Source organism: Falco peregrinus, chromosome 5 (assembly GCF_023634155.1).
Source record: "Falco peregrinus isolate bFalPer1 chromosome 5, bFalPer1.pri, whole genome shotgun sequence".
Classification (NCBI taxonomy): domain Eukaryota; kingdom Metazoa; phylum Chordata; class Aves; order Falconiformes; family Falconidae; genus Falco; species Falco peregrinus.
The window spans coordinates 6391584-6405535 of NC_073725.1; the positions used below are offsets into that span (position 1 = coordinate 6391584).

General features: G+C 44.1%; 1 protein-coding gene across 1 annotated transcript in view; it reads left to right on the plus strand.

The window, feature by feature from the left end:
• CREB5 (cAMP responsive element binding protein 5) overlaps nucleotides 1-13106 on the plus strand; it is a 217172-nt gene extending 204066 nt beyond the window's left edge. The window contains exons 7-10 of the mRNA XM_055806670.1: nucleotides 949-1272; nucleotides 6203-6430; nucleotides 7416-7524; nucleotides 8710-13106. Of these exons, the coding sequence (XP_055662645.1) occupies nucleotides 949-1272; nucleotides 6203-6430; nucleotides 7416-7524; nucleotides 8710-8873 (825 nt within the window). The 3' untranslated portion in view covers nucleotides 8874-13106. The remainder of the gene's footprint in view (nucleotides 1-948; nucleotides 1273-6202; nucleotides 6431-7415; nucleotides 7525-8709) is intronic.
• The last annotated feature ends 846 nt before the right edge of the window (nucleotides 13107-13952 follow it).

The window sequence follows — 13952 nt, forward strand, 5'->3', positions numbered from 1 at the left end:
TTGGCACACTCTCCTAGGACGCTGGTGATTTCACCCAGTACTCCAAGGGCAGGGTGACACCAGTGAGGTGCCTGTATGCCAGAGCAGCCCACGGGTTTGGGATGACCCTGTACCTGTGCCGACAGAGAACCTTTTTTCCTGTGTTATTTCAGCTATAGCCTTAGTACACAAGTGCTCTATCCTGCGGTCCAAAATTTGGCCGCTCTTCCCATTTCCCTTCGGTGGTGGTCAGGTGAAAGTCAACAAATCCCATTGACATTAAGGAGAGTTTTGCCCTGGTCAAGACTCCAGGGCCCAGCCCAGTGACAGAAGAAAACATGAAGAGTACAAAACAGAGAGAGGGATTAGCATATGATAACACCATCAGACATTTGAACCTTTCAGCAAGGAAAAGGGATCAGATTGAGGCCGCCCTCATTATTTTCCTGTCTTCCTGATGAAAGAACAGGTTGGGTGCTAGCACAACTGGAGGATATATTTGAGCCAGAATTTGAAAAACACATCAATGAAATTTATTTACCAATGAGTCTTTTTAATAATACGTGTAGTAAAAACAAGAGGGGAACTTTGTTTTACCTTTATTTTAATCAGACTTTCATTTTTAAAAGTTGCAAGAGTACAAGCTTCACGAAGCTAATGCTACTGCGCTGGCCAAGTAGAAAAGGATGAGAGCCAGTTGTTTTTCCTCAGAGCACAGTAGGAAATGTGTAACTGTTAAACTTCAGTTCAGATGTTTATATCTTTACATATTTACAGTGGAAAACTAGATGAAAGCCCAAGAATGTGTTCTTTCTCAACCTGAAATAAGATGCCTTTTATCAAGGGAACAGCAAGAAAAAAAACTAAATACACAAGACAAGGCACCCTTTCTACAACAGCAGAAATCTTATTCTGATTGCTCAGGTCATCGTGTATGAATGTTGAATTTTCTGCCTTGTTCTGTTCCAGAGACTGAAGGCAGCGCTGACCCATCATCCTGCCGCCATGTCGAACGGGAATATGAACACCATGGGCCACATGATGGAAATGATGAGCTCGCGGCAGGACCAGACGCCACACCATCATATGCACTCACATCCTCATCAGCACCAGACACTGCCCCCTCATCACTCGTACCCACATCAGCACCAGCATCCGGCGCACCATCCTCATCCTCAGCCTCATCACCAGCAGAACCATCCCCACCACCACTCTCACTCGCACCTTCACGCACACCCGGCACATCACCAGACCTCGCCGCACCCCCCGCTGCACTCAGGCGGACAAGCACAGGTAGACCTTCATGCCACGCTGCATTGCTGAGTTTTGCTGTTACGTGAAGCAAAAGCCTGATCCCTGTATTGTTTCTTCACACACGCCTTGTTAGATACAAGCCCCTCAGGCTACTCATAAATGTCTGCTACCAGTGGTGGGGAAGCGCAAAGTTTATTCAGAAAACAGAGTGAAGCAACAACTTGTTTTGCTGCTTAATTTGCTAGACACTTGTAATATCTTACTTTATAAGGAGTTCCAAGGTTTTTCAGTGCTCTGAGCTCTGCAAATTGCCACATACCCTTTTATGGATGAGGTTTATTATGGAGATTAGCCTGTTATATAGGTTGCTTAATGTGCTTGAACCTGAATTTTTGAGGCCAAGATTTAAAGAGCTGTGTGTGTTCTACCTGCAGAAATACATAGCAGAATCTTTAGGGAAGTAAAATGGCACTGGGGGTGTGGGGTGTTGGGGGGGTGTGGGGTGTGTGAGTGTGTATCCGCACTAAATGTTTCTTGAACTAAAGAACTGAGCAGAGTAATTTTTAAGAGGAATTCTATTAATGTCTTAAGATGATAGGCTTCTGCATCAGGATCACACAAGAAAAATAAAGCTCTGAGGGCAGTGACTGTAACATGTCATGTCTGGGGAGCAAATTTAAGGAAGACAAGTGGGAAGTGCATAGAATGAGGACAAAAAGGAGTGCCAGCCATAAGAAGTTCAATCTGTGAAGTATTGTGTTGCTTGCAAATACCTTTCAGACAAGCTCTTAGAAAACATTAAAGAAAATGAGAGGATTTGGCTGACATCCCAGTGTCCCACAGCATTAACTATTTACTAACATCTAGCTTTATTATTGCGGAGGCTGCAAGCACATGGGATTTCCCTAAAGCATTTGCTAATGTAAAATGAATTGTCAGCTTTAGAGAAACAGTCTAAATAAGAGAGCAGCAGACTCCCCTGTGAGAAGATGTCCAGAGCTTTCCTAAGTTTAGTTCAGTTTTTACTTTGTGAATTCAATTATTTTCCCATCTGTTAATGAGTTATTTTCCTTGTAGTTGTTTAAAAACTGCAATAAAAACACATTATCTCATAACAGAGAAACCAAAAGCAACCTGATGGCTGTCTTGGAGATCCATGAGAGAGTAGGAGTAAAGTTGTGCTTAGCAGACTGAGGACTCCATGGATGAGATGGAAGAAGTCACTCAACCTCTCTGAGGCTGTTAAAACCAAGGGTAATAGTACTGGTACCGCACCGAGGGCTTGGGAGGACGAACATGTTAGTGCAGGCGAGGGAGTCAGACACCACGTATGGAGCACTGCTGCAAAGCCTCCGTATTACCACTTCTAACGGGTGAGAAGGGAACAGTTACCAGAGAAAACAAACGGCCCAGTTTGAAGGATAAGATCGGTGAGCCTGTGGCCCTCCTCTCGACCCGCTCAAGCAGGTCTGTGTCTTTCTTACACCCATTCCACTTAGGACAGCCTAGACCTCTTGTGCTCTGCATTCCCTGATAGCTAAGCACCCCAAAAGACTCCCAGGCAGGCAAGAAGAGATGCAGGCGCCAGGTGCGCTGACCGGCAGCCACAAAGCTACGTCAGATTCACCCTGTGCCCAGCACTGCACCGTCTCCGGAGCTGAGCCTGTGGAGTCAGCTGAGCTTTGCCATGCACATGTCGCTGGAAGCAACAGGCCCCATCAGGGATCAAGGAGGTCTTCACCTTGTCCATAGGTGTAAGTGTCACCAAGAGGACGGGAATGGAGGGTGATGGAGTAGGAATCCTAGGGCGAGCAGCTTCCCTAGGCAGCAGAGCTCTTGCTGTGCAGCGGCTCCCACGGCGTGAAGGCAACAGTGATTCCTCAACAGGTGCCTTAGTGGGGAGAAAAGAAGGCTTTGCTGACTAATAACCACATGTTATTTGTAAGCTTATCTGTAGTCCCCATGGTAATAGCATCTTTAGGGGTCAGATTGCTCCGGCAGACATTAATTTTATGGTGCGTTTTACTAATTATTAACCTCCTCATTCTTCTGAGCCAGATTTTTCCTTTCCAAACCACCTGCCAAATGACAGCATGGTCCATGCTGCTGTAAACTGTGCGCTCCCATGCCGACACCATTGTTATTCTACACCACACCCTCCTGTAATGTCAGAACTAATTTCATGCTTTTCAGCTACCATTTTGATACACAGGAGCCCAATGAATTATGCTTTTGTAGAACGAGTGAATGGGTATTAGTTTTGAGGTAAGCTGCAAAGAACAGAGAGAAATACTGGATCAAACCTAAAAGTAGAAATCACCTTCTGATGGGCACCTTTCTGAGAAAAGAGAGATATTTTACCAAGTTGTAGCTGTGTCGCCTCAACTACTACAACAATGATGCTATCTTTCTTGTGTTGGTCCCATCAAGGTTTTTTCTTATCAAACTTGACAGATTGATAGCTTAAGCAAAGTAGGGGTTTGGATGTTGTTTCATTCTCTTAGCTGTCCTGCATTTGTCTTCATTATGATTAGCATCCTCTAAAAAAAAATACTAACTTCAATGTTAATATATATTCATTTTCTTTCTTACATCCCTAGGCAGGGCAGAGAAATCCTGCGAGAGAATGATGCTTAGACAGTTACTAAGATATAGCCTAACAGATTTCAGGGTTAAGAGCAATCTAGTAAGAGTCAGTTAATTATGCCACGTGACATGATTAGTGATGTAATGGCAACCTTTATAATTAATATCTGCCAGAGATTTTGTTGTTCTGAAAATGCTCTCTGAGTGCCCAAAGACTGACGGGTACATTCTGAAAACAAAATGGCTTGGCTAGTTATTCAGGAGAAAATGAACATATAAGGAGGAAAAAAAAAAAAAAAAGAATTGTATAGTTACCTTTTTCTGCCTATGTCACAGACCCCACTGGGAGAGTTAAGAAACAAGAATTTTTAAAGCTGAATGAAACAGGAGAGAAATGAGATAAGGAAAGCTTTTGGTGTCCAGAAACATAAATAACAGATCTCTGAAGTCTGGAAAGGTGGTGTATGTGAGAACATGAAAAACCTTTGATGAGATGTTGAGTTAAAAGGGATCTCTGAGGCCTCTGTGCTCAGACGTACTGCTAAATAGGTGGCGTGCCAAGCCCCAGTGGAGGGCAAGCAGCTGGCATCCCTTGGCAGTGATGTCCCAGCAGCAGCCCAGGGATGCTGGCAAGAACGGGGGCCACGGCTGGTGGTCCTGTGTGATGCTGGCTGGTGGTCCTGTGCTGCGCTGGTGGCTGCAGCCACTGCAGCTGCCGTAGCCCTGGGACTTCAAGCCCCGGTGTGGACAGGGGGTTGGAGAATTTTACCAGGAAACATACGGAGTTCATACAAGCTGAAATTTAACAAATCAGTCAGGAAAGTGCAGGGTGGCTTATTTATTTTTGGAAGGTTTTTTTTTTAAAACATTCTTCTGCTCCTGGGAGAGATATTCCCTGACTGTGCAACATAAAGCTGGGAATAAATTCAGCTTTATGCAAAAAGCGTTATCAGATGCACAGAATAATTACACGTAAAATTGCCACTTTAATTGACACAAGTCAGCTGGGGGAGGGAGCAAACTCTTCTTCAGAGTTTGTGGCGAGACTCTAGACAGAAAAGCGACCTCGCAAGATGATAGTATCATTTTAATTGAGACAGACGGAGGTGTTAGGCAAACACATGTTAATTGCCGCAATTGAAATCCAGGGCTCAGTCTGACAAAGCGCTGAGTATGTCCACTCCCTGGAGTCAAAAGGAAGCACCTTGGAGGTTTGGGCCTTTGCCAGAACAAGAGGGTTAATTTTGAGTCGACAATTCAGGTTTCCAGACTGTTCCAGACAGTGTCGGAGCAGCAGCAGCAATGTGAGCCCTGGCAGTGGTTCCCGCTGGGCTGGGCGCAAGCAATGGGACCCCTGGCTCGAGTTCCTGAGCCCCCAGCACAGTCCAGAGCCCCTGAACTAGGCACCACGGAGAGGCAGGAAAGCAGTCCAAAAGCTGGCTATTCCCAGGTAGCTGGTCGTTAAGTCTGATGCTGGTTCCTGACAGGGACGGGGGCGTTTGTTTCATCTGCCCAGCAGCTGGAGCATGGGCTATGTGGGGCTGCCCCCACCACGCACCTTTTCTGTTACGGCATGGGCCAGGTACTCTCAGGAGCAGGATCAACACTCTCCTGCACCTGGAAAGCATAAATACATATTTTTCCATAGTTTTGTAGCAGCCAGGCTGGATGTGGCATGTCTCTACTGTCAAAGCCAGGCTGCTGAATAAAACAGACCGTAATAACCATGTTGGGTTAAATGGAAATGTCTGCTAAGGGGAATACCCCTTCTCCACGCAGTGCAGGGATACCAAAATGCAGGTTCAAGTTCAGGTAACTAAATCCTTTCTTTTGCCCCCCAAGGTTTGCTGGCCTTGCGTGGTCCCTGCCCGTGGCTCCCCCGCCAAGCGCCCGGAGCGCGGCAGCGCCTGTCTGCAGAGGTGGTGGAGCGTGAGACGGGGGTGGGGGAGCCTGTGAAACAGAAATGTCCTAAAATTTTGGAGGTCATTGGAGAAAAAAAAAGAGAGAGAGACAGAAGTAAGGCCACTACAGTCCTTGCTTTGATTAGAACAGTTGCCGAGAGAAACTTGAAATTTCAGGTTTGAAATAGGTGGTGGCAAAGAAAGTACCTAAGTGAATGTTTTTAATAACTTACTGTAAGGGGAAAAATATTTTCCCTACTAATATTCAGAGGATTATTTAAAAAAAAAAATCTCCCCTTTGACCATGGCAAGGATGTGCCAGCAGCTAATTTCAGTGGCATCTGGCGCAGCCAGACTTGGGCCTGGTGCAGACCTCGTCAGGGAGCAGGACGAGCGTACGAGACTTCCCTTCCCATTTCAGCATCCCCCTCCGTGACTTTCCCCCCTCACCACCCCCTGCCAAACCTCTTCCTCCCCTCCAGGTTTCGCCAGCAGCGCAGCAGATGCAGCCCACGCAGACGATACAGCCGCCACAGCCGACCGGAGGTCGCCGGAGGAGGGTGGTGGATGAAGACCCGGATGAGAGGAGGCGGAAATTTCTGGAAAGGAACCGAGCCGCCGCCACGCGCTGCAGACAGAAGAGGAAGGTCTGGGTGATGTCACTGGAAAAGAAAGCAGAAGAGCTCACCCAGACAAACATGCAACTTCAGGTACGAGCCACTGTCTGCACCCCCGAGGGCACAGAGGGGCTCTTTGTGCTCGGAGGGGCTGGCGGTGCCGGCAGGACCTCACCACCCTTGGGGCTGCCCCTGTGGGAGCGTGGGGCATAATCAAAGTTGATTAATCAAGATGTGTGTGCTTCAATTAAAGGAATAATTACATTTTAGTGGGATAAGCCAGGAAAAAGCTGTCTTGGGATTTAGAAGCCTTCGCTAGATGGATTTGTATTTATTTTCTTTTCTTGTCGCTGCTTTTTGTGGGGATTTTTTTTGGAAGTGCCATTAACTTGGCTGTAAAGGACTTCTTCAAAGCAGGGCATGTAGCTAAACCCTCATTCAAAGCCAACAAGATAGGAGCATAAATAGCTCAATCTCCCAATAAGGAAAATGAAATGGATAGGTGAAAATACCCTGAATATGATAACAAAAGCCTTTCTTACTGTGCTGCCCTTCTTAGGGTGGGCACGGTACTTCTGCCCCATCCAGAGGTGTGCTGCTCACGCCTCTGTGTTTTAGGGGAGTGCCATGACAGAAATGGTCTTTCTGCTCTTGGCAGCACACAGTTGGCTGTAGCACAACAGTACTGTTACAACAATACAACAGTATTTCAACAGTATAAAAGCAGGTGGCGGGGTGCCGTTTGCCCGCACGGGTCTGCCCTCCCTGTCCCGATGCACAGAGCCAGTGTTATTTCCCGAGTGGGTTAAAACATTGCCTCAAGTATCTCTGGTGCTGTGAGGTTAGTTCAGTTGTCTGTTTATGTCACTAAATCTGGAAGACAAATTGCCTTCAGAAGAAGTTATAAAATAATGTTACGGACAAATGTTTAACATAAACCCAGCAGACAAGCTCCGAGTGCCATTTTTGCTCAGTCCTTCCGAAGCTGTGGAGCAGTTTGTGTGTTCTTAGGTTTAAGCTTTGCAGAAGAGCCTGGTTTAAGCTTTGGGGCAAACCAAACCCTCTCTTTCTTTTCCAGAATGAGGTTTCCATGCTGAAAAATGAGGTAGCACAGCTGAAACAGTTATTGTTAACACATAAAGACTGTCCGATAACAGCTATGCAGAAAGAATCACAAGGATATCTAAGTAAGTAGCTGGTATGTTTGCACTGTCTCCATACTCCTCACAGGATAGCAAAGTTTCCAGTTCTTCCCTCCAGAACCCCTTGCTGGTCGTATTATCACTTGAACCTGACTTCTCAAACATCATCCGAGCCATCCAATCTTCTGCCCTTATTTATCCAGCCCCACTCAAAACCAGAGCAGCCCTGGTTTGCATCCCACACAGCAGAGCTAGCCTTCCCCACCCCCTCCCTTCGGCAAGGAGATGCACACGGATGGACGCTCGCTCCCCTGTGGAGGATCCTGCTTGAACTCACAGCTCCAAACCTGCAAGAGTCCTCCCGGGTGCAGTGCTGCCAGAACCTTAAAATAACTCTCAAAAGGAAAGTTAAAAAGGAAAACATTACAGTCCCCCTCCAGCAAAAATGGTACTGTGCTGTGACAGTCGCACAGACCAGGAGTGGCGCAGGTTTTCAAGGTTTGTTAACTCTTTTTTAACTCTTATCTTTGATTTATTTTTTTTTTTTCAAAAACTTCTCATCTGATGGAGACATTGAATTGATTCTGTCTAGTTGATGCATTTTATGACTGTGGTAATTTAGGGATGAATTCTTTGCTTGGCTCTACGATGGCTCAGAAGAGCCTCAGGGTTAATATTTGCTAGATTGCGGCATTCTCTTAAAATAGAGCCATTTCTGTCTCCTCTGCATCACTATGCATCTGGCTCTTTAACAGTACTCAAAGAAAAAAATACATAATTGAATTACATGCCTATCAGGTTTTGCTTGAATTAGATTTTCTGTGCTGCAGTGCACTGCACTCTAATTTTGATTCCTGCTGGAGCAAATAAAGTGTTTAAGCATCCCAACTGATTTTATAGACCTTAAGATATCGGATGTTTTATCCCAATATTGGTCTCATAAGCATTAGGATCTTGGACTTTTTTCAAGGTCCCAACTCCTGAAGTCAGGTTGATATCAGAGAAGCTGGCTTAAAAAAACCACAAACCCCAAACTGCAAAAGATCAGAAAAGTCAGGCAGTGTTGGATAACTGTGTATTTTGAAATCCTGGGACTTGTGCATGCCTCAGGTCGTTAGTATTGCTGCCATAGTAGTATATCCCTTTTCCAGGGGCATCATCCAGCCTGGGCTTGTTACTCAGATGGAAAAACGAACATGTGTTGTCTCTGTGCCCTCACCCCCTTCCCAGGTCCCGAGAGCAGTCCTCCCGCGAGCCCGGTCCCAGCTTGCTCCCAGCAGCAAGTCATCCAGCACAACACCATCACGACCTCCTCCTCTGTCAGTGACGTCGTGGGAAGCTCCACTCTCACCCAGCTCGCCAGCCACAGAACAGATATCAACCCCATCCTTTAAAAGTGGTTGATCAGAAACTGCTAGGGGAGTGTGGTAGCGTATCAAAGCGTCCTCTGTGCTAAGGACATTTGCAACCGTAACTCAAGCCTGGAAGATTCCTCAGTTCTTGAAAGACTCTGGCTTTCATTTTTATAGTTATTAAAAAGTCTTTTATACTTAGTTACATAAAAGGGAGTTATGCAATTAATATGCTATCAGCTTGAGAAATGCTTTGGTGCTTTCTCCAGTTTTTTTGGTACCAGTTACTTGTTTATAAACCTAACTGTTCCTGTACATAGTCATGTTTCCTTCTCACCAATCTAGCCTGAAGCCTCAGAAATACAGAGTTGTGTTAAATCGCAGCCGTTAGCCGATGTGAGGCATGAAAAGTATTAGAGAGTCGTACGTAGTTAACTAGGAGTAATTAGGCTACAAATATAGAGAGAGAGGGCATCTGCTGACAGCATAATAAAAACAAGCGAGCGTTGTGCTCTCAGCAGACCCATCTTGCATTCAGAACCTCTTTCAAAGTGGTTTTATGGGATGTGGCCGTCAGGACAAAATCAAGCCCAAATAACGTACTCTTTTATCTAGCCCTTCCTCTTCTCCTCTCTCCCCTGCCCTGGCCTTTTTCTCCTCCAGTTATTCTTACACCTTCCTCTTCCCTTCCCAAACCCTTTTCACCCCCCGCCTTTTTTTCCTGCTTTTTTTCATTCCAAGGCTTTCTGACTTCCCTCTCTTTGTCAAAGAACGGTGATGAACAAGCAAAAACTTCAAGCCCACCTGAAAACTGTCAGCACGGCTGCTACTTTCACTAGCTCTTCACCCGCGGCTGCGCTGTGCCAAGCATTTGGCTTTTAAAAAGTAGAAATGCTCCTGATTTAGTGTTTTTAATAAACAGCAAAAGGTGAAAGCAGTGCAGCCCCAGGTGAAGCAGGATTGCGAGCCAGCTGTGTTGGTGCTAGCAGCCCTGTAAGCTTCTGTGGTGAGGTACATCTGAGAATCACAGCAATTCTTTTGCACTGCTGGTCATTAACATAGAAAAATCCATGTACTATATAATAATTTGGAAAAGTTCTGTTCCCTAACCCGGTTGCGTTGTTCTAGCAGCGAAAGCTAACAGCTTCAGGTTTCACAGGCTATAAATGAGGAATAAATCAGCAAAACGGTTCTGACCAGTTGAAGAAATGCCATTTTTAATTCCCAGGGAAAGACCTGCTCTCTGCTGGCGTTCCTTTAAGCATCCACAGACCGATCCCAAGCTGGCAGACAGCAGCGTAGCTTCACTGACTTTAATGGCACTTAACGCCTGTTTACCGCAGGCGAGGAGTTGTCTCATTAGGACGCTAAATAATTTTTAGAAGGCATGCAGCCATTAAAAAGCACTGCAAGAATGGCAAATCCCACTGCACTCCGGATAAAATTCAGTCCTGCAAAGAGGGTCTGGAAAAGAGCCTTATGCCACAATTAAGGTTTTTGTTTGGACTCTGGGCCTGCCCCTCAGCGGGACTGATTTGCATCCCCGAGTGGTACCAGTGATTGATGGGAAAATCAGACAGAGATGATGCCAGTTAATTATGCTGCCTTGCTGTATATTGGGACCTGATTTTGCTCTCAAATCTGTCAGCGGCAAAAACCTCCCACTGCTTACCCAGGAAGCGGGCTCCAAGCCGGTGATAAATGTTCAAACATTTTGAGCTGCATCCCTAATAGCAAAAGCTAATTCACATTATTCCCAGCAAATCCTCTAGCCCTGGACATGCTTTGTTCTGAAGCAAAGTTCTCCTCCTCAAAGACGCTGTCTTTGGTTTTTAAAGGAGTCGTGGATTTTAAAAGGGTGGCTCTTCTCCGTGCAGGAAGGAGAGTGAAACAACTGAAGCGTGAGGCGTAGGGCCTGCCTGGAAAGGAAAGCAAAGTTCTGAGAATCATGCATTTCCAAATTAGTTCTTATCTTGGTAACTAACTTTTTATCAGTATTCTTTTCTTTAACATCGTGCTTTCCATTTATGCAAATACATTCAGAAGAAGAAGATTTTTAATGTACAGTGTAAATCTTGACTTGATTATATAGTCTAAGAACCAAAAAAAAAACCATGAAAAAATACAAATGTAAAGGATTTTCTATTATATTTTAGACAAACATATACTTTTAAAGTGTTTTAAATACTGAATCTATAATTTTTTTTAAACCTCCAGTTGTAATAGCTAAATGGTTTTGCTTCATCACGGCTCCCAAGGGAACTCTTTTCAAATATGCAGTCAAGCAAAATGTTCCAGCTGAGTATCCACTATGTAAAAAAAAAAAAAACAAATAAGCATTTCCCCTGTGTCTGAATTTCATCATTCACTATGAAAAAGAAAATGCCATCGCAGGTTTATTTAAAAAACTTTCCCTCTATATAGGTAGCACTTAAATACATTACAAAATAAAAATCAAAGCTGTTGGTAATATTAGAATACCCAGTTGAACTACACTGCACTAGAATTACGGTTTAGCTTCATTTTATTCAGTCTCCTCAATTAAAATATTTAGCTGTTAAACTGAAAGCTTCTACATTAAAAAGAAAAAAAAAAAAAAAAAAAAGGAAAAATGCAAAAACCTTGCCTAAGTTTTGTTAAATTCAGCAGCTTGACAGTTTGACTGATGTGTATTATATATAGCTCAATTATTTCTTTTTTTAATGCTAACTAGGCAAGCCAACCACACATGTTGGCCTAAATGTGTAATTACAATGAAATGTCTCCTCTCTATACTGTTGGCCTTTAGGTATAATCCTTGCTAGTGATGTGGAAATAAGTAAAGGATGAAAAGCTATTTGCTATTGCTTCTTGTAACTCTGTCGCAGGTTCACAGGCCAAGACAACACGCAGCATATTTATATCGGCTATATCATCGGTAAAAGGACCAACTGTACCAGGCACCTTATACTATTCATCAGATTCACTTCCACATTAAAACGCTCTTGTTTTCCAGGGGAGTGATCCTGCAGCCTTTCCTCAAGCTGCCGGTCTGGCCAGGCACCGGAGGCTGCCTGAGCAAGGGCTGTGGGAGCAGCCCCTGCCCCTCTGTCCCCAGGCTGTCCCCCTGTTGAGCGGTCAGTGGCTGTGGCCTCTTCCTAAGCATGTCACTCGAAATGAACTTCCCGGGCTCCTTCCATTGAGGAGAAATCCTGCTTTTCCATGAGCTACTGCTGGAGATGCTCCACTTGCCTCCTGCGCTGCCAAGCCAGCCCGTCGGGCTCATCGGGCTCCGTGCCCCATCCCGCTGCCAGCGGGTGACTCGGACCCTTCCCTTGCCCGCTCTGCCGGGCACCAGCGGGGCAGCGAGCCTCAGCCGGTACCTTGCTCGAAGGAGGTGTTTCGGTGGACAGCATCTCTCATTGCGCAACATCAGAAGCACATTGGAAATCTCAGCCACAGACAACTGCAATACTTTGATCCAAAAGAAATGATGCTGTGATGCGGTGCGCTCGCCCCCAGCCCCCCTTGCCCGAGGCAATTTATGCAAGCCATATTCATAACGCTGCCTGTGGGAGACAAGTAGTTTGTGTGCTATCATGGTGTGTTTTATAAAGACGACGATGACGATGATGATGATGATGATTTATGGAGAATTTCACGCTGTTGGGAGTTAATTCCTGCTACGAAGCTAAATGTCTGCTGCCCATCTTCTGAATAGTGGAAAGTCAATGGTTCAGTGCCTCAGTGCGTGTGGATTTAGTGTGTTAACTGACTCTGTCCTGTTAACTAACAAGCCAGCTATAACTGTTGTTAAATGCCCAACTTTTGAGGATTCATATTTTTTTAAGCAACAATATTTAGTGTTGAAAACTAGTCTTTTAGTTTAGGCAAAATGTGCTTTTTAGCAGCTAATACCTTTTTTAAAAAAAAAGCGTATAGAGTGAATTTATGAAAATTCATGAGGACCAAAGCAATTTTAAAACAGGAATCTATTAATTTAGTATTCACATAGAATTTTATAAAGTATTTATTAATAAATGTTATTTTAACACATTCCATTTGAACAGTATTCTTGTACAGAATCTGTTTGTTTGTTTTTTTTAAGTTACAATATTAGTTTTGCAATAAACTACTCTAGGTGTGTGTGCATCTTAATCTTTCAGGGTCTCAAGCAGAAGCCATCCATCTAAGATGGAAAAGCTTGCTGAGGTCAGTTGTACAGAAATTCCTAGAATTAAATGTTTTCCTTAAAGCAGCATCTGCTTTTTTCTTTTTTTTTTTCTTTCTTCTTTTTTTTTTTTTTTTGGTAACAACAAAACAAATTATAAACCTTCAGTTATTTCCTTTGTATTGGAAAATGTGCTCTCATTTTATAAAGCATGGGTCAACATATAACTGGAAAGCCTGTCTTTTTTTTTTTTCTCTCCTTTTTTTTAAGGCTGATTTTATACATCACCACAGAAGATCTAACCCCATCCTTGTTTCTTTTCTAATATCTCATAGTGAGTTGCACTATACTGCCTTATCATTGCCTCTTCTGTCCTCTTACTGAGCAGTGTTCCTTAGATTTAGACCATTGAAACTCCATTATACATCAGAGAAAATGACTGGAGGGGGAAGAGGAGAAAAAGATTGATCTGTAGACATAAAAACTAAACTGTGCCTATAAAACAAAACCGGTTACAACTAATCAGTATCTTATTTCTACGTTTCAATTATTTATATTATTTTAAAATTGCACTTTAGCTCTCACTCTCTTTCTTGGTCTCCCTTGTTGAATCATTTATAAATAACTCTTGTAAAACGTTTGCACCAGATACATTTATATGCTTTCACTGGTGGCATATCTACAACTTGTCTCTCACACCTGCCCAACGGAGAAGCTGAGAACAGCCAACCTGCAGTGTGACTTAGACTTTACACCCTCTTCATGACAGCATATAAATGTTTTATTATGCAAAGTGTGTGAGGCAGCATCTAAGCTACATTTATAATCTCTCATCCCAAGAACCAAAGTGTCCTGTATATCGTGAAGTCAGGAGACTGGCTCTGTTGTGCATTGCCATGCACTTTGACTGTTGTCCAACTCACGGTAGCTGTGAAGCTGCGGTGATAACAGTGGCCATACTATGTATTAGA